The sequence below is a fragment of the Tachypleus tridentatus genome, chromosome 1 (genome assembly GCF_004210375.1).
Source record: "Tachypleus tridentatus isolate NWPU-2018 chromosome 1, ASM421037v1, whole genome shotgun sequence".
Taxonomy (NCBI): domain Eukaryota; kingdom Metazoa; phylum Arthropoda; class Merostomata; order Xiphosura; family Limulidae; genus Tachypleus; species Tachypleus tridentatus.
Window position 1 is genome coordinate 85983968 of NC_134825.1, and position 21397 is coordinate 86005364.

Consider the following 21397-nt stretch of genomic DNA (forward strand, 5'->3'; position numbering starts at 1 on the left):
CAGATTTTCAACTTTCTAATCCTTGAAAATTCCTTAGGGACTTTATAAAAAATGCAGCGTTAAATTGTTTTATGGTAAGTATAACTACTTATAATCATGCTTCGACATTTACATCATAACAAGTTTTATGATTTGTTGTTAACTCTTTAATAGCAGTTGGTTTTATTTAATTACAAGCAAAAGTTCCTGTCCATAGTAACGGGAAAGTTTTAGGTTAATCTATCAAATGAAATTATTTCCTGGATTTTAAAAAAATTGTGTTGCACTTTTGATTACATTTAGAGTAAAAATTCTCATATTCTTATTAAAAAACATACAGTAAGTCTACATTTTATTTTTAAGTCATGTCATATTTTAAAATTTGAATGACAGTGTGATTACTTGCTAGCAATTCTGTGTAAAATATCCTGCTTGCAAAATAAAATTTCGAGTCAATATTATTGGTTTGGTTTGAATTTCGCGCAAAGCTTCAAGATGGCTATCTGCACTAGCCGTCCCTAATTTCGCAGTGTAAGACTGGAGGAAAGGCAGCTTAGTCATTACCACCCACCGCTAACCCTTGGGCTACTTTTTTACCAAGAAATAGTGGGATCGAACCATAACATTAGAATGCCCTCTCGGCTGAAAGGGCGAACATGTCTGGTGTGGCGAGATTCAAACTCATGACCCTCAGATTACGATTTGCATTGCTAAATTAGGGACGGCTAGCGCAGATAGCCCTCGTGTAGCTTTGCGCGAAATTGAAAACAAACCAAATAAATCATATACGTTCGAAACATCGCTTTACAGAAACCTTCGTGTCTTTTAAAGTAATTGTTCTAGGAAGGTGTGTAATAAAATTTAACATTTGCATTGATTTTTTTTTTTTTTTGTTCCTTTACTTCATACATATGCCCCCCAGTGACTCAGCGGTATGTCTGTAGACTTACAACGCTAAAAACCGGGTTTCGATATCCGTGATGAGCAGAGCACAGATAGCCCATTGTATAGCTTTGTGCTTAAATTAAACCAACAAAAACAGCTTCATACATAATACAGGGGCTGGCTCCCTAAAGACAAAGATTGTATAACGTACAAAGCATTTAGTATCTTATGATATAGTCATCTAATGTTCATCTGTTATTGACTGGTAATTCCTGTTTTACAGTGTATTTCAGCTTTTTAAACGAACACCACACATTTGTAAGAAAACTAACTAAAATACTGATGTTTATTTAGTGTACATAAAATATGTCACTTGCATGATTTTTGTTCATTTATATATGTGTACAGCCTTAGCAGTCAATAGTGAAGGTTTTATAATGTTTGAACCGAATCGTTACTGTTTTAAGGTGCTTTTCCCTTTTAATGTTCTTTTAGGGTTTTGTACAATTCCTTGCGCTTTCTATTTTGAAGTCCCATCGTAGTTAACCATATTTTGTTATCGTTAACAGGATATTGACGAAAGATTTCAAGTTGGCTCATACTTGCAAGCCATAAGTTCACAAGTTTCCAACCACATTTTGAAGTTCACGGTTACCAAAGAAAAGGAGTTGAAAAGTATATTTGTTTTCCATAAAGAGATAAGTTATTTTGAGTAGAAGCGTGAAATGAAATGCTGTGAAAGACAGTTTGAAAATATACATAGGTAAATAATGGCAATATTTTATCGAATATCTTATTTTCAGTTATTGTTAATTGATATTAAACAAAATGCACCTGTTTCCATGTGTTAGAACTGACGATTGTTATTGCTGTTTATTGAAATGCAATCCCACACAATCGGTTGTCTTTACTCTGTCTAATACAAGAAATCAAACCCCGAATTTCAAATCGTAAGTTAGGTAAGATTACTACTGACCCACTGAAAACGTTGTTTTTTTGTTTATAGCAAAGCCACATCGAGTTAGCTGTTGAGCCCAGCGATGGGAATGGAACGCTGATTTTAGCATTGTAAATCCGTAGACTTAGCGCTGTACTAGCAGGGCGTGAGATCTACTGGAGAACTAAAAGTCTTGAACTAACTTCCTCCAGCAAGCATTATTTTAATTTTTTTCTCATATGTCTGTAGGGTATGTGTGGTAACAGTAACAATTTATGAGCACTCGATGTTATATAAGAAACAGTGCTTACTTCAAACCGTGTCTGGTGTAACGTTTTAACTCTTAGTTGTTTCACAATAAGAACATAATCAAATATGCCTCCGCAGATGGTCTGGGAAAACCTTTCTTGTAGAATGAAATTAGTTGTTTATATAAACTCATGCGGCTATGCACGTAATGTACCCAAAAACTCATGATGAGATGTGATCACGTTTCTTAAATTTTGATAGTCACAAACTGTCCCGTAATTTGGTAAAGAAAAACAAAAAGATATGTTGAAGCGTTTTTGTTTTGTTTTCTAGAATTACTAGTATTTCAACTATAGTCAACACGTGTGTCCTTCATTAGGAAGTCAGTGTTATAGCGTACTATGTTCGTATATCAGATTCAGATAGTCCACCCAATATTGAGACTTTAATGTATGCAACTGTAGGCAAACTTTCTTCTGACGATAGGTTGTGAAAAATCGTCATGTGATAGAATTATCTTTGCAGCCGGTTCATAACCTTAGTTCTATAGATTTTGTACTGATTTAACATTGCTTCGCGTATGTTGCAGTAATTCCATCATCTATAGCAGAAAAGATAACAGAACGTATTAGATCTTAATATCTTAATATTTTATTGTTTTCATAATTAAAACCTAAAATACACGAGCTATTGTAATCAATGACCTTTGTACATTGAAATTACATATATAGTTACGTCTTGGTTTATATAGTAGTTGAACTGTAAAAAATCCTGAGAACACGACAGGTGGGAGAGGAGCTGAACCTGTAACGTCTGTGCGTGTTGGTTAGTTGAAAATATGATAACATTTCCAAACGCACAATATCACACAAGAACATGGGGCTACAAGGACTTCGCAGAAACTGTAGGGTAGGTACTGTTTCGAATTACATGATGAAATATTTTTGTTTCAGTTCAGGTGATTTAAAGTATTTTCCTCAAAGACGAGCTAGAAAATACAGCTCGAATAACTATCAAATAGCTCTGATCTCAAGTTTCTGCTGTAAACATAATAGTAAATAATAAAAAAGTAGATAATTAGATTAGCATAAACTCTAACCCGTAGTTGCTATTGCAAAATTCCCTTAGAAGCAGAACAGTTTAACAAATATCATCCTACATAACTATCGCCTCTACTTTCTGTTATACGTACTATTTAACCAATAACACGGTTATAGTATCTGCTCAGACTAAGTTCACATCTTCAGACAAGTTCTCACCTTTAAATTCGCCTGTGTATTATATGAAACACCAATTTTGGGGCAAACCACTGCTTAATCTGGCGAACTACAGCTGAACAAAATATAGTAAGTGGCGAATTTTATAGTATGTATTTGTGTAGTAACTAATGATATTCCTAGAAAATTAGAGAATAACACGATATGAAATAAATTGTAAACATGGAGCTGTAAACTGGGAGTCTGGTTGAATAAAATGGTGAACTCATTCTACTCAAGTAATGCTTCCAGAGAAGAATGCATAAATCATAAAAATGAAACATGTTTAACAAAGTAAATTCGTAAAACCGTGAACCTGGAGTAGATAAGAGTTGCTTGTTATATAATATGCGATGAATATGATGAATCTTTATTGCACTAAACTACAACTGTAACATATAATTCTGTGCGAGTTTCACAAGCAGATATGGTCGATACGAACAAAATTATAGTATCGTGTAACAAAGGGCTTACAAACTACAAACAGCCAACCTCTTTATTTAATAAAATTATTTACTTGCAGTTGAGTAAACAGACAAGTAATGTGTTAGTCAACAGTTCAGTACCAAAAATGTCTGCCAATGTGTTTCCAATTGTTGGATGATACATGTTTAAACTAGCATTTTATCTGAAACGTTTCACTGTAATATATATCTGTTTCTGAAGATTCTTGGCCTTGTGAAGATTATTGTCCTCGTGACAGTTTTGTGGATTGGTTTCGACAGTATTATGCAAGGGTCTATGTTCTGCAAAAAAGGAATGGCAAAGAAACAAGTGGTGGCCAATCCTATCCAAGAACAAAGTACTTTGAACAGCATTGTAGATTATCTCAAGTTAGTAGTGATGGTTTCGTAAATCCATTTCTTTGTATGTTTTAAGACATTAAAATGAATGTAAGTTTTCGTGTATTTTCGTTTTCACATTGATGTCAAGTATTTTTTGTGTGATTTCCAGTTTTAAGAAGCAATTTGGGACTTTGTTATGAAAAAAGAAAGACACCAGAAGTACCTTTAAAGTACAGCTCACTTGAAACTTTCTCAAACACTTCATAACACTTTCACTAAAAAAATTTAAAACTAATATATTTTGTATTCTAAGCAACTTACTGTAGGTGTAAATTTAAACAGTTTCCTAAAGTTCAAAATATCTCATCAATGTTTGTTCTTAGTAGATTACGTCAGTTAACGAGTAATACAAAATCGAACGATTCTTTCTTATTTCAGATGATCGTTTCACTGAAACTCTGGTAAAAGTCAATATCAGAGAAACTTGATCTGAAATCTGAAATCTACAGGTTGCGAATTCATAATTGTAATGAATAAACCGAAAATAGAACTCTATCATAACTGCAACATATAGGCCGCAAAACAAAACTCAACCAAAACTGCAATTTATAAGATATATGATTAATATGCCCTATTTAACAAAAAACTTGTTTACATAAAGCCAAAATCTCTTAAAGCACCAACAATAACAATTGCGCATTATCTTAACATACTCACGTAATAAATTTGAGCAATCATATATTAAACTGGGCGCGATTTAAGATATTGTCGCTAAAATCAATTGGGTGGGTGTGTTTGTGTGTTTTTCTTATAGCAAAACTACATCAGAGTATTTGCTGTGTCCACCGAGAGAAACCGAATCCCTGATTTTAGCGTTGTAAATCTGAAGATTTACCGTTGTCTCTGCGGGGAACAAAATCAGTCGGAAAACAATGCATTAGTTCAGTACAAAGGAAGTAGCCTCTCCAAACGCAAAACGACTTACTTCTCTGTTGAGAAACCCAACGCTTTATCTAAGATGCATCGGTTATGTACAAAAGTTCAAATCTTGCTAAAGATAATAAAAGACATAGGCCAAACATTAAAATTAACTTCTTTTATGGGCTTCTCTAAAAGAGGGGACCCTGTTGACGGCATTGAAAGTTAGATTTCAATGGATTTGTTAAAAGGCTGACCTGAGAATACGTCCACTTCAAGGCATTTAGATTGTTTGTTTTGGAATTTCGCACAAAGCTATTCGAGGGCTATTTGTGCTAGCCGTCCCTAATTTAGCAGTGTAAGACCAGAGGGAAGGCAGCTAGTCATCACCACCCACCGCCAACTCTTGGGCTACTCTTTTACCAACGAATAGTGGGATTGACTATCACATTATAACGCCCCCTCGGCTGAAAGGGCGAGCATGTTTGGCGCGACCGGGATGCGAACCCGCGACCCTCAGATTACGAGTCGCACGCCTTAACACGCTTGGCCATGCCGGGCCGACATTTAGATGTATTGTTTGCTAGAGTGAACACTGGATCATGAATGGTTGGGCATTCATCGGTCGCACCAAACATGTTTCTTTCAGCCGTATGGGCGTTATAATATGATGGTCAATCCCATTATTCGTTGGTAAAAGAGTAGCCCAAGAGTTGGCGGTGGGTGGTGATGACTAGCTGCCTTCCCTCTAGTCTTACACTGCTAAATTAGCGATGGCTAGCGCAGATAGCCCTCGAGTAGCTTTGCGTGAAATTCAAAACAAACAAACAAACAAATCATGAATGGTTTAAATTAAAAAGCGTTAGGATTAAATGTTTGCAGAGGTGTCGCTAGGCACTGGCGCGCAGAGTACCTTGAATTCACAGTTAAAGTCTTAAAAACTTAGAATAGAAAGCCGTGATCGATATTACACTGAAACGCCGAAAGTTCTCGCACCTACCGGCCTGATCCATGAATCTTTTAAGCACCTAGCGACGCCTCCGAATATTAATAAAGGTTTTCTTAAGTTAGTGTGAAACAATGGATATTATTTTGTTAAAATCTTTGTAAAGAAAATGCTAATCTAATGATATATTTATGTTTACATACTTTACGTTTCTTTTTTATGTATTTGTTCTAGAGTTCTAGTCTCATCTGAAGGTAAGCTAACGGAAGAAGAGTTTAAAGAACTTAACAAAACATTAACAAGTATAAGTAAACTTACGAGGAATTTACAAGAGAAACACGAAGAACAAGTATTTACCTACACAAAAGGTAAATATCACGAATATGAGGCCCATTGCTTTTCAATTATCACTAGTTTTCGACTTTTAAAACTGTAACTTTAAGCGATAATTTTAATAGTGACGCTTAAAAGCATCTTTTCAATACTTGTTAATGAAACAACCTTATTTTCTTTATATTCTTAAACATTTCTATTCAGGATTTCAAGTATGGTTTATTAAAACCGTTACAGTTTAAACTGATGTTGTGGAATATTTTGTTGTTTTTTCAGAACTTTTAGTGGATATTGTAGTGAATTACACATTTTGGTAATAAAATCAAACAATACCTTTACTCTTGAGATAATAATAAATAAAATATTTTTTCCGACATATTACCAGTGCGGTTTTATCAGAACTAGTAGTACAAGTTTTTGTAGTACTAGTGTTGTTGAAGCCATTCCGAAAAATGTTGGAAGAAATAAAATGTTCATTGTTATTATCTGAAGAGCAAAGATTGTTTTTTATTGTTAAAACGTTCGGAAATATTATTATTTAATGTAGATGTTTATCTGTTATATCAGTGTTAGATCAAAAGGTACCTACTACAGAATACGAACGCACAAGAAAAAAAGTGGAGGAAGATGTCATTGACATGTGGTACTACCTTCGATCGAACATTAAAATATTAAACGAGATGCTGAAGTCAGGCAAGAGAATTACAAATACGTTAAACAGTCTCTTGGAGGATACAGATCAGCGTACAGGGTAAATAAAGTTACGGTTCGAAGGTACATCTGTATTTCTACCATTGAAGAGAAACCATAATGAAAAATTACTGTTTAAGTGCAAAAAAACATTACAGTTGTACTTAAGTAACGATTTTGTGGCTGAACAATCAGGCTTTACTAATCTGTACTTTCTTTAATTCTACACCAAATTTTAAATCCTTCTCTGCTGTGGCTCAGCGATAAACCGAAAGGTTTCTAATGCTGAACGACAAACAGTTAGTTTCATAAAAGGGTTTCATTCATATTTATTTATTTATTGCTAATCGCACAGGTACATAATGGGCTGTCTGTGCTGTGCCAACCACGAGTTTCGAAACTCTGTTTTTAGTGCCCCCCAGTGGCACAGCGGTATGTCTATGGGCTTAAAATGCTGAAAAACCGGGTTTCAATACCTATGGTTGGCAGAGCACAGATAGCCCATTGTGCAGCTTTGTGCTTAACTTCAAACAAACAAATTGTTTTTAGCAGGAAGACTTATTCCTACTGAACCATTAAAATATTTTAATCAAAGTTGGAATATTTACATTAACAGCATTAAAATTAAGAACTTTATCCTTGTTATTCTACAAGAACATATTCATTGAAAACAGTAAGACGTCACAGAGTAAAAACACTTTAACGCAAATAACATCATAATGTATAAAATTAATCAGATCCAAGTCTTTATTTCTAAGATCTAGGTCTTCTATTTTAAAGAAATATAATAAAAATTACTTATTTTAGATCGGAGATGTAAGAGAAATGAAGAAAATGTAAAATTACGATATCGGATAGACACGTGAAACTAACACATTAATTTGATCAGTGTTTTGCGTTTTGATGTCTTGCTTTCTTCTTTTTTATTTACTATTTTAATCAACCAATTTGAAATAATGTAATTGGTTAAGTAAAACAAAAAACAAAACCACGTTAACTCGATACACCAGTCAAATGAACTACCTAACAAAACAGAGTGACCTGGTGTATTCAGTTTAAACACTTCGAACTATATAGAACAATACAACATAAGAACAAAAACTTTGTACTCCATAAAAATGACTATTTCTGTATCTTTTATTGCGAATGACCTTAAACAACAACAACAAAGTTAGACTTAAGTGTTACCAAAATTCTTCTGAAGATAATATGAAGCACATTTTATTTTTTGGTTTCAAATTTTAATAAATAAAAATATCATTTGAATGGTATATTAATGCTGATATGTGTATCAGCTAGAAGCAGCGTTTATCAATCCACTAGTAACTAGTGGGCTACCCTATTCGGTTTTGTAACGATACGCCATCTTTTTTGTAGGTCTCTTATGTTTAACTTAAAAAAACTCCAACAAGTAGATGGCATGGAAACATGGAGACAAAAAGAATCCCAAGAACTTAGTGATCTAGTCCAGCGGAGACTTACATATCTGCAGGTATGTTCCCTATTCAATATGCTAAATGAAGAACATCAGTAAGAATAATTTATATCATAGGTTTTTTTACAAATACAGGAAGTTTTCAAATAAATATCAATTTAAACATCTCCAGACATCTTCGAAAAACAATAAACGAACTATATATGTTCGAAAAATCACAACTTTACAAATGAAATACAAAATTGCTTTCAACTTACAAAAGAAAATGTTAAATAGAATTTAAGGATCACGTAAATAGTTAATACTACTACAGTAAAACCTGTCTAAGGCGGAATCGCACGGGACCGAGTAAAATTTCCGGATTAAGCAGGTTTTTCCGGCTTAGATAGTGAACCTGCATTTCGTTAATTATATATAATTTTTGAGCGGGACGTTATAGTTGCTTGACTCAAGAGAAGTAAGGCGTTTGTGAACAAATTATTGTACTGTTTATGGTGTATTTATTACAATAAGAACAAAAATAGACATTCAAAATATATATAAGTACGCAAAATCTTAATCAAATTTATTTGAAGAAATTGCCCAGTTTCAACCGTTTCGTTGTTTTTTTTTTTTAATGGGCTTTCTCATGTGGTTAAAAGGGAACTCCAATTCTACGGCCTTTTCATAAAGTTCATTTTCCCATTTCATTTTTGCATACAATTTGATAGCGTTAATATAACTTAAGTCTAGTTAAGTCTAATATAAGTCTAATTTATTAGTTTAGGATAATTTCAATTCATGACAAAATAAAATTCGTCATCAAGCTTTATTTAAACGGTGAGATCAAAGGCATCGCTAGGTACTTAACAGATTCGGGGTTAGAGCCCATAAGCGCAAGAATGTTCGGCGTGTTAGTGCGAAATATCATGGTTTTTAATTCTGATTTTGTTTAAGACATCAACTGAGAATTTGGGGCACTTTTAAATATAACCAGGGTGTGAGCTCATGTGCCATCGCCTAGCGACGCGTCTGGATGAGACTAATTCATTCAGTTATTTATTTTTCTAACCACTATGTTTACTTTTGTACAGATAAACCGAAAATACACACTGTTGTTAATGCAAATTGCTATATTGAAGTTCTGAAAATGCTTCCATCACAGTTGCTGGTAAGGATAGCAACGTTAAAAGGCTTCGGCCTATCCCTAAATACCAGACGATTGGTTAGTATTCCAGTTCTATGAATTATGTTTCAGTATCTGTTAGATAAAATTGATTTTAGCTTCATCAGTTTGTATCATAAAAGCAAAAAACAAACATTAGTTTATTTTGGCTTTAACTCGCAAAAAACAAATATAAGATCGAATTTTTGCATTATGGTATAGTCAGTGCTTTGAATTGTAAAATAAATTTAGGAGTATAGTGTGTATCGTAATATCTTGGTACTCTTTATAAACAGGTACACAGACTTAACGAAACTCATTTTGTTATTGTGTAGAACCATCAGTCTTGTGGACGTTTTCCTCCTCTCTAACCTTATTTTAATTTCTAGAAATTCACGGTGGTTTTATAATAGTTAATGCAGTAAAGGTTCTTTATGTTTCCACATTTAGAATCCCAAGGATTGCAGCAAGACTAATAAGTTAGTGTGTGACATCGATAAAAACTGTGGTTTCGGCTGCCAGGTTCATCATGTCGTATACTGTTTTATTGTAGCATATGGAACTCAGCGTACCTTAATTTTGCGATCTAAAAACTGGAGATACTCAAGAGAAGGCTGGGAAACGATGTTTAAGCCAATCAGTGTCAACTGTATTGACGAATACGGGGTTTCTCGAGCTAACTGGTCAGGTATAAACTCAGTCTGTATATATCTATGTAAAAATCCGAATGAAAGATCTGATAATTACCTAAACTAAATTTCTTGTGCTAAAGCTGCATCAGCATAAGCTATAACCATATTCCAATTTTTACTATAGATGCCGACATTGTGAACTATAACCGTACTAAAATGCCAGTATCATGACCTATAATAGTATGCCAATTTTGTACTAAAAGTGCTGACATCACGAGTTAAAGCCGGATGCAAGTTTGGTACTAAGGATGTCAACATCACGTGCTGTCGTTGTGTGCCATTATTATGAGCCATAACAATTTGCGAGTTTTGTTTTTCTTGAAATGTTTTATAGCTACTAGCTGATGAAAATAATTCATTTACTGTTACCACCTTTCTCTGAAGAAGTTTGTTAAGTTCAGTTAATCTAATTCGGCTGAAAAGTACATGATAAGATAACTTATAAGATAAGAAAATTTAAACATATAGGTTTAAGCTCATCACAGAAACAATGTTCAAATGTTTTGAAGTTTGAATTATCTGAATGTGATTTCAACAGCAATACAGAGGTGCTGAGTATTTACTTGGTTCAGTTGTTGGTGACTAGAGTTTTACATCTTAGACCAATAAACTGATCTTATGTTTAGTAAAAGATATGATACATTTTTCTTGTTTTCTATTAGTAGTGTTAACTCTATTCGTACATAAGGCTCAAGGAGGATCACAAATATAAAGCCTTAGTTTCTAAATGAATGGTATCAAGATTTTTGGAGAAGAAACTAGGAAGATTTTAAGCAGTTTCGGTCGGTACGTAAAATTCTCGTGTGGTACACTAATAACATAATCCAAGCACAATTGTTATTTTTAAATACTGGCATTTTATTGACTGAATTCCTGTATTGTGCGAAAATATATTATTAATACATGTATGTGTTTGTGTCTTCTTTCAGAGTCAAATGACGCCCAAGTGATTTATCTACCGATTCTGGACGAAGTCCATCCACGTCCTCCTTACCTTCCTCCTTTCATTCCTAAAGACCTGTCTGATAGACTGATCCGTCTCCATAGCAGCCCTATCGTGTGGTGGATTGGTCAGTTTTTGAAATATCTTCTACGTCCTCAAGGAAGCTTATCAAAGTTCATTAAAGAAGCAGAGAAAAAAGTGGATTTTAACCTTCCAGTGGTGGGGTGCGCATTTAGGTGCTATTTAATCAGAGGTTAAATAAAATTATATATTGAACGTTCAATCAAAAACGCATATGTGGGAGGAAATGCATACTTCTTGTATATTCATTTTTTAAAAGTTAAAGAGGTGGTAAAACTTGATTTTTAAGATTATTATCTTATCTTCCTTGGAGTTGTATAATGAAAAAAAGATAAGTATGTTGCTTATTCTGGGAAGAGATGTTCTTATAGTGCAGTACAATTACTCCAAAGAGAGCCTTAACCTTCAACTAGTTGCTTTAAATCTATTTTTTTAACTGTTTTGGAATCTCAAACCATTTGTCAACAACACTTTAAAGGCCGAGAAAAATCTAAAGTTGGAAATATTTTCTCTACTCTGTTTTCTAAAAAACGCATTTCCAAATATAATAAAACATTTTTATGAAAATCATGAAGTAAAAAGGCTTACCTTTATTGATAGTCACCAGAGCTTTCTTCTGAATCTATTGATGCTTCCGCCATTTTGTTAGCAATACGACTATAATTCTGTGAAAGGTTTGTTTGTTTAAAATTAAGCACAAAGCTACACAATGGACTATCTGTGCTCTGCCCACCACGGGTATCGAAACCCGGTTTTTTTGTGTGTAAGTCCGCAGACATACCACTGTTTTACCGGGGGTTCTGTGAAATGAAATCAAGTTACGATAGACCCAACTGACGAAATTTGAATGCAGGTAAAACAGGGTTCCCCATTCTTCTAGATTTTTAATATTTTGTTCAATGTAGTTGTATCTACTAGTTCACGGGAAAAATATTAAAGAATTAGTTGCAAGCTAAAACGATTTTTTTTTTTTTTTACTATTAATCATTTATGTTGTAATCTAATAGAAATGGTTGATTAGGAAATTGAACCACTTGTTGCTAAAATATCAAAGAAATATATAGCCAACATGACTTATAAATTCCTCGTTTAATTATTCTAAGTAGTACATCTGGAATATGTGGGAAAATAATAAAATGATTAAGTGTTAGTTAATTATAATAAAGCGCGGGACCTACACTCGTATTAGTAAAAAAGTGTAACCTGATGCCTTATTTAGGCTTACTAGGGAAAATTTAAGTCGTTATTGTTCGTTTTTGCACTCAAACAGTTTTATTTTTATTGCTAGACTTATACATTTTAATTTCTAGAATCCACGTGCGACGAACAGACAAGCTATGGTCGGAAGCAGCTTTTCACAAACTAGAGGAATACATGAAACATGTAGAAATCTTTTATAAGCAGCTGGAATTGAAGCAAACAGTCCAAAAACGACAAGTGTACATTGCTACGGATGATCCTAATTTACTAGAAGAATGCTGGAATAAGTAAGTGCTACTGTCGAGTTTGAACATCCCTTGTAAATACTTCATATATATCTCTAGATATGAGCACAATCCGAAAAATTAATAATTGCTTAAATGTTTCCTTTTGTGAATACATCACAGAAATTATTTACTAAAGATAATGTATGAGGTTCTTTTTTTTAAATTAAAATAGTTACACTAAACTTAGTGTTTTGAGAAAACAACTTTGACGCTTGATTGAACTACCAAAAGTTCCAAGACATTTTCTGACATATTAACTTTCCTGAGTGAGAAGTTACAGGTCTTCCTTGAACTTTAACACAGCGAAATACTTCGGGTAAAATTAGTAAAGTATTGGATCTACGATTTAAGAAATATTTTCAATGAGTGAATTTTAAAATATAAATTTACAAAATTACTTGTTACACCCAATAAAAATCTGTTGCTGTTTTCATATCATTAATTAGAAAGTAGTGAAAAATGTCACGTAGACTACTAAAAATAAACTAAAAGGTTTTTTCTATTGTTCTTTGTATCAAATATTTGATAGATGTTTACTTTTAGACCCAAAACAACACTCTCTCTATCCAAGGTCTGATATTGACTTTTAAAACAAAGTAATCAAATGTAATGTTTCAACATTTATTTTTGTAAATAGTGATATGGTTTCAGTTGTGATATTTCGAAAACCGTTGGCTGTCGTCCATACGGTAATATTCTGGTAGGTTGTTACCTATTTTGTCCAAGAGGTAGCGTGGAGAGACTGCTTTCCCTCTGGTCGATATGCGCAAAAAAAATTTTATGTAGCTTTTCTGCGAAACTTTTATTTTACTGAAAATATAAGCTAATCTCAAAATAAGAAAAAAAAACTTTTCAACTGTAATTCAAAACGACATGTAAAGATTAACAATTGTCCGACGCTAAAATCAGCAGATCTGTTCCCTGCAGTGGTGACAGCAGATCGCCCAATGTGACTTTATTCTAAAGAAACAAATAACATGAATACGCTAACCTTTCAAATCTTTTTCGTCATTTCATTAAAGATATTCTTAATCTATTTCTTTTGAGTTTACTTACTGATAAAGTATATTTGATTACATTTTACAGTAAGTAAGATTAATTTTTAGAACATGTACAATGTTTCGAACGTTGCGATCGTTATGAAGAATAACATAATGTAAAATTAATATATTTTAATACAATTTTGTACTTGAAAATAATTGCACTAGTGTTCCAAAAGTCGCAACTGTTCTAAAAACTAAACTTACTTACTGCAAAAGCTGTAAGTTGCAATAAAATATTCTTAGTCGGCGTTACTTTAAGAACTGTTAGTTGCCTTCCTGTGATACTGCCCCCCCGCTAGTACAGCGGTAAGTCGACGGACTTACAACGCTAAAATCAAGGGTTCGATTCCCCTCGGTGGGCTCAGCAGACTTTGCTATAAGAAAAAACACACACACACACACACTCCTGTGGTACTTTTCATTTTCCACTTATACTGTTTGAAGTTTAAGAAAGTTAAGTTGAGGTTTCTTACGAAATACGGCCTGACATGACCAGATGGCTAGGGCACTCGACTGGCAATCTGAGAGGCGCGGATTCGAATCCCTCTGTCACCAAACATGCTTTCCATTTCAGCCGGGGGACATTATAATGTTACGATTGATCCCACTATTTGTTGGTGTAAAGGTAGTCCAAGAATTGATGATGACAAGCTGCCTTCCCTCTAGTCTTACACTACTAAATTAAAGAGGGCTAACGCAGATAACACCCAGGTAGCTTTGCATGAAATTCAAACAAACAAATGAAACTGTTCTAACTAGAAAGTTTTCAACTAGCGATAGTCGCGCCTCAGATAAATTTCACTGGCAGTGACATCGTCTTTACACAACAAAACATCTTACCAGACCCATCACAGTAACAAAAATACAATGAAACATAAAACCTTTGAAAAACAAAGCACCAGAACAAGACAAAACTTAAAATATATTACTCAAAGGGCCTTTGGGATTATTAGAATACTTCACATCTTTTTACAATTTATCTCTAAAACCAGGATACGAACCGACCACTTGGAAACAGACTGATGTTATGTTCCAGAAGGAAGTAAAATCAGTAAATAGCGCTAAAAGTTACATAAATTCAACAAGCAAACTAGAAAAATTACTCGAAAAAATAATAAATAGTAGACTCGTAAATTACCTTGAAGCTAAATCAACACTCCTAGAAATACAAAATGAGTTCCGAAAAGCAAGACAAACAACAGATCATCTTATAAAATTAACAGAAGAAATAATACACGAATTTAAATGTACAGTCGCATGATTCCTCGATGTTGAAAGAGCATTTGATAAAGTTTGGCACAACGTACTCAGATAAAAACTGTCCAAACTGGGACTCCCCACAGAAATTATTGGCTGGGTTTTTAAAGTGCCTTGACGATAGGAGTATCAGAGTGAATGTTGAGGGCATTTATTCCGAGTGCTGCACTCTGGTGACGAGTGTATCTCAAGAAGGAACACTTAGTCCTACCCTGTTTATCATGTATGTCATTGACACGCTTCTCAAAGACCTAAACCACACTTTTTGCTCACACTTCGCTGATGATTTTGCAGTCTGGAAGGATGCTCCAAACTCAACTACAGACATATGCATTATACAACCACAACTAAATGAAATAGAATTGTACTGCAATAAGTGCAGAATTAAAATAAATGCGCACAAAACAAAAGCTATATTATTTACAAAATCGTATAACACAAGCTAATTAAAACCACAGTTATAACTAGACTGGACTCTTTTACAGATAGCAACATCAGCAAAGTTATTAGGGATTACATTTGACTTAAAACTAACCTGGAAACTACACATTAACAGCATAAAAATCAGAATTTGGAAAAAAGCTAGTTACCTTAGGAACCTGAGAAGCAACAAGAAGCTTCACCATAAAACATTAAAATTTAAAGAACATAAGACTACTCATAAAGTATGCCTATATAACATGGATAAATGTGTCAGAAACACTTTAACAAACTGCAGCAAATACAAAACTATTTTAATGAAAACATATAGAGTCCCATGATCAATAAACTGAGTATTTCCACACAACTACTCAAACACGCCAACACTATTAGACAGACTCCTGGATAATTCGCTTGTACATTATTACTAAAATACTAATAAAAATAAACTGATGAACAAACTACAGAATTATATAATACATGGTGAACCAATTCTTAAGTACTTCTTCTCTCTAAACGTTATAAATAAGAATCTCACAGGCCAAACAGTATCAGGCTAATTGAATCCTAGACACAAATTAAGCTCTATTTTTAAAAGGGTTTTGTATATAAAAATAGGATTGAGTGTGTGTGACTGTAAAGTCTATTGTGATCATGGACTAATAGTGCGATTATACATAAGTGAAGCTGGTAAAAATATACGAGTTAACATTATCTCATAAATTGGACATGGCACGAAAAGTGCATGTTAATTAAAACTGTAGACAATAGACAAAATTTAACATATTGCGAGTAATGTAACAACGTAAAAAGGGTTATTACCTAGGATTCAGTTACACTGCAAATAAAATAATTCCTGAGGGAGGAAGAGGTCAAAACATGGAACGAACTCCGTTGATTTCTTTGTTTAATCTCAAAGGAAAGCACAAAGCTATATAATGAACTATCTGTGCTCTGCCCACCATGGGTATCGAAACACACTTTCAGGCGTTGTAAGTTTGCAGACATACCGCTGTGCCACTAGGGGACTAATCCTGTTTTTACCATCTTTTTTATATATTTGAGAGTATTACGATATGATACACAAGATGTTCCATAACTTAAAAACAAGTCATTAAACTGAATAGAAAATAAACATTTTTCTATATAGGTTCGTATCTTTCGGTTTTAAAATACGATCTAAGCAAACTGTCTTCCTTTATGGCTTCAGATGAAGACCTTAAAAACGAAACAACTAAATATGCGGTTTACTAGTACTAGTATACAAAACAACATTTTTGTCGTTATTTGTTTTTAAGGTTTCCTGACTACACTTTCATTGGAGAACGAGATACAGCTAAAGTAGCAGCCGTCACTGATACACGTTATTCTCCTGAAGCGCTGAAAGGTGTTGTAAAAGATATCTACATGTTATCGAAGACTGACTTATTGATCTGCACCTTTTCGTCACAAGTGGGTATTAATTCATTAAAAACATTCTGAATCAAGTGTTACTGCTAACACTGTGTTATTTTTCATTTTATTCTTATACTTTTGAGATTAGTAGTGCGAGATGTACATTTACATTTGTCTTCTTAACTCAAAATATTGTGAAGGAAATTTTTTAGTATTTTGATACATAATAGCAAGTTCGTAAAGCTAACTTTAGACCTCACTAGCACTAATGTTGCCCAGATATTTACCGGTCACAAAAAACTGACCCCACTAGGCATCTCGACAAATTTTGGAATATTATATCCCAGAAGACATTGATTGGTAGAAATAAACTACTTGTCTCTGCTATTCAGATTTGAAATCCATGAAGTATTTTTGTTTGTTTTTTGAATTTCGCGCAAAGCTACATGAGGGCTATCTGCGTTAACCCTCCCTTATTTAGCAGTCAAGACTAGAGTAAAAGCAGCTAGTAATCACCACTGACCGCCAACTCTTGGGTTACTCTGTTACCAACGGTTAGTGGGATTGACTGAAACATTACAACGCCCCCACGGCTGAAAGGGCGAGTATGTTTGGTGGGACGGAGATTCGAACCCGCGACCCTCAGATTACGAGTCGAATGCCTTAACTCACCTAGCCTATTTTTATATGGACTACCAAATTTTGAAAAAAAACACAACAAAACTGTCTAATTTAAGTAACATTATAGCATATCTAATTCTAAGTACAGTTTATTGAAGTATTGATATCTGTAGTGAAAGATAAAACTATCTTTCAGTTTTAAGTTCGCGAGGCATTTAAAAATGCTGAAAATTTGAATTAAGACGTTTTTATAGGCAGTTTTGACGTTGAATCATCATATGCAGAAGAAAGTATGGATTCATGTAATAAATTTTCACTTTTTACTTTTTCTGATATTATGAGTTGTTTACCAACTTTGATTTTCTACATTAAATTGATTTCGTACAGAGAGTCGCGTGGTCACGTCACTCTACTGATCAAATCTGCATGATAATAGCTAGCATCAAGAATGACCACCTTATTTTAATGATTTTATAGAAAACGTTGGTCACACTTTTAAACCGCTTTATCAGAGAAGATATCTTAATGAAAACTTTGGCCCAACAAATGTTAATATTAAAATCATAGTGGAAAAATATAAATCGAGGTTACCCTTTTCAGATACAGTTGTGTATAAGAATAGTAAGATTTTAATATTAGAATTTATCGTAAATTTATATTTACGATTGCTGTATTATCGTGATTCTTATGATTATTCATTTCAACTTAATCAAGAATTTTATTACTGCGATATGTAGACGAACTAATAATTACGAGTTGCTTCATGATGAATTACCAAATATTATTATTATGTTTGTACTTTAATTTTCTCGCTATATCTCATATATGTTTCTTTTAAACTCTTAAAAAGGGACGATCGTATCCTAGGGATTAGCTATTTGTTTGTTGCCCTTCCCCCCAATAGCACAGCGGCATGTCTGCTGACTTACAACACTAGAAACCGGGTTTCGATATCCTTGGTGGGCAGAGCCCTCTGTGTAGTTTTGTGCTGAACAACAAACAAACAAACGTTTGTTGCATTTTGTGCAAAGTTATAGAAGAACTATCTGCACTAGCCGCCCTTAATATAGCAGTGAAATACTAGAGGAAAGGCAGCTAATCATCATCATACATAGCTAATTCTGGGCTACTCTATATCAACGAATAGTGGAACTGACCATCACGTAATAATGCCTCCATAACTGAAAGGAAGAGCTTTTTCGATGACAGGATTGGAGCTCTCAACCCACAGTCGAGCACCTTAATCACCAGTCAACGCTTGGTCCAGATGCTATCGAGATCGGCAGCTTCAAGGCTCAAATCCATGATATCACCCTGAACATTCTCCGCACTTTCAGCTGAAAGAGCAGTATAACTGACATTAAATCGCTATTCAGTTCAGAGTAGTCGCTCAAGCGCTCCTCACTCTTTGTCCTTCTTGGGTCGTTAGTTCTAACTTATGGATGGCTATGTCAGAACCTTGGGGAGTTTTCACTGATTGACCGTTCAGTCCATATGTCGCATAAGGTGTCACCCAGGTTGGAAATAACAAAGTCAACTTGTAAAAAAGTGATGTTGAATTCGTACATTTTAAAAACATTAGCTTATATTCTACAACGCTGAAAAACTGTACACCCAGTAGTAGTAACTTCCAAATTACAGATGAGCCAGATGGTCACGTCGATTTGCATAATTTCGCATTACGTTTTCAAAGTTTGCCGTTTAACATTCATTTCTTTTTATAAACAATTGGCTTTCGAAGGCATCTTTGATCGATTCTCATATAGATCGTTCCTGCCTCTGATGCAGTATTTGTCAGAAAAGTGGCCCGGCATGGCCAGGTGGTTAAAGTAACGCACTCGATTCGTAATCTGAGGGTCGCGGGTTCGAATCCCCGTCACACAAAACATGCTCGCCCTTTCAGCCGTGGGGGCATTATAATGTGTCGGTGAATCCCACTATTCGCTGGTAACATAGTAGCCCCAAAGTTGGCGGTGGGTGGTGACGAGTAACTGCCTTCCCTCTTGTTTTACACTGCTAATTTAGGGACGGCTAGCGCAGATAGTCCTCGTGTAACTTTGCTCGAATTTCAAATACAAACTAGCTTGTCTAATAAAAGTAAACAGATTCGTCTTTAAAAAGTCAAATTAACACTATCATACATTTATATTTGTCATAAGACATTGGTGTTAGTCTTATTATAATTTTAAACATTAAAATCTTTTTATCTACTACCTAAAAAAAGAATAGTGTTTAAAAACATAATAGGCCTAATATCGATGCCATGTTTGTTTGTTTTTCACGGCAAAGCTACCCTAGGCTTTTAGCGTTATAAGTTCCTAAATTTAATGCTGTCACACAGAAGGATATTTCGTATGTTAAGTATAATTATAACAACACTTCGCCAACTCGTAAACATCGTTCACACCATAACAATTGTCATCGTACAGTGTTATAATCTAGTTTTTATTTTTGAGAAATGAGATTTACAGGTGTAAGTGTTAAAACGTTTAGCTACTGATCCATTAACATTTTAATTTGATTTTTCATTGATCTCTCTCAGATGGGGCGTTTGGCTTACGAAATTATGCAGACTAACCACCCTGACGCTTCAAGCAGCTTTCGCTCACTGGATGACACACACTACTATGGTGAACAAGGATCTCCATATCAGGTGGTTATCTATGACCATCATCCTCGCACGTCAGAAGAAATCGAACTCAAGAAAGGAGACATAGTGATCCCCCGTAAAAACCTTTGGAATGGATTTTCCACTGGAATGTCAGTGCGCAACAATAAATCTGGAGTTTATCCTTCCTACAAAGTAGTGGATCAGATCCAAGTTCAAGACTTTCCACTTTATGAAGAAGCTGACGACACTAATTCTTAATAAAGCACAACATTAATGACTTATGATACAAGCGATAGAACTTTAAAACATTTTGTCTTCATTATACTATGAACTGTTTACATATCCTGTTATTTAATTGGAGTAAATATTAAAGTAAAATCAACAACAAGAGGTGAAAATTGTTTATGAAACACCTATGTCCTACTATTGTTCACTGTATGTTTAAGTCCTAAATTTGATCGACTCTTTCACCCATGACCTTGAAAAGCTACTCAGATCTAGCAATGTATGGTAGTACATGCATACAAGTTTCTTCACTATCTATTCATTCTGTACTGAAATATCATGCTCACAAAGTTGGAAAATATTTCCTACGTACCCTTCACTTTTGATTATGACTTTCAAAGGTTAATCGCGTCTAGAATTTTGTATGTAGTAGTAGTTTTATAAATTTAGTTCATAATCCATTCTTGAAGTATTCTGTATACAGATCAGGGCAGACGAACGAACAGACATGGTCAAACCAATAAGCCTTGTTCTTCGCTAAATAGTAGGGGCATAATAAGTATGAAAAAACCAAAACTTTGTAACTCTCCTTAAAAATCTTTTGCGTATTTTCCAGAAACTCTCCTGTTGGATGACCTAAAAATTAATTGATGTATATAACATTTTTATGAAATATGTAGTTTATTTTTAACCTTTTCAGAGAAAGCGGTATCAATAACTTAAGATTTTTTGTTAAATTGAAATGACAGAATATACAAATCTAAATTTTCAGTTTTAAAACCTCAATGATGTAAAGGGCCCAACTCTTGGCAACATAATACTCTCTTATAGGTGCAACGTAGTTGGTGTTGTGGCAATGATGAATTTGCTGACAGACCGTTTAACAGCATAAAGTCACTGTCGTTTTTTTTAAACGGAAAAATACGCAGTGAACTATCTGGGCTGTGCTCACTGCGGAGTCAAACCCCGCATATTTACGTTGTAAGTCCAGAAACTCACACCTACCCCACTGGGAGACAAGTCATAAAGTAAAGAGAATACTCTATTAGCACAGCTATGTCATTT

At 34.2% G+C, this 21397-nt stretch overlaps 1 protein-coding gene, 1 long non-coding RNA gene and 1 pseudogene across 22 annotated transcripts in view; 1 reads left to right on the top strand and 2 right to left on the bottom strand.

Moving 5' to 3' along the window:
• LOC143254421 (uncharacterized) overlaps positions 1-21397 on the bottom strand; it is a 48428-nt gene that overhangs the window by 14435 nt on the left and 12596 nt on the right. For 6 of the 20 annotated variants that reach the window (XR_013030187.1, XR_013030191.1, XR_013030192.1 and 3 more), the window contains one exon: positions 13520-13720. The exons of 3 other annotated variants lie outside the window; for them this stretch is intronic. This is a non-coding gene — a long non-coding RNA (uncharacterized LOC143254421). 11 more of the 20 variants (XR_013030198.1, XR_013030209.1, XR_013030203.1 and 8 more) reach the window with 5 other exon arrangements.
• On the top strand, positions 2514-20497 carry LOC143254414 (alpha-(1,6)-fucosyltransferase-like). Of its 2 annotated transcripts, XM_076509540.1 has the most exons (10): positions 2761-2959; positions 3973-4139; positions 6190-6323; positions 6856-7039; positions 8356-8470; positions 10008-10245; positions 11179-11416; positions 12584-12760; positions 16779-16932; positions 20039-20497. In XM_076509540.1, the coding sequence occupies exons 1-10, from the start codon at positions 2927-2929 to the stop codon at positions 20363-20365; spliced, it is 1767 nt and encodes a 588-aa protein (XP_076365655.1). In that variant the 5' UTR covers positions 2761-2926; the 3' UTR covers positions 20366-20497. The 2 variants fall into 2 exon arrangements, with proteins under 2 accessions (XP_076365663.1, XP_076365655.1); XM_076509548.1 differs by lacking the exon at positions 16779-16932 and having other exon boundaries at positions 2514-2959; positions 20039-20213.
• LOC143233931 (U4 spliceosomal RNA) lies at positions 14509-14634 on the bottom strand (annotated as a pseudogene).

What these genes read in the sequence shown, in the direction of transcription:
- LOC143254414 (XM_076509540.1), top strand. Translation starts at nt 2,927, where the DNA reads ATGGGGCTACAAGGACTTCGCAGAAACTGTAGG. An exon ending in GACTTCGCAGAAACTGTAGG is followed by an intron (nt 2,960 to 3,972) that starts GTAGGTACTGTT and finishes CTGTTTCTGAAG; the next exon opens with ATTCTTGGCCTTGTGAAGAT. An exon ending in AGCATTGTAGATTATCTCAA is followed by an intron (nt 4,140 to 6,189) that starts GTTAGTAGTGAT and finishes TATTTGTTCTAG; the next exon opens with AGTTCTAGTCTCATCTGAAG.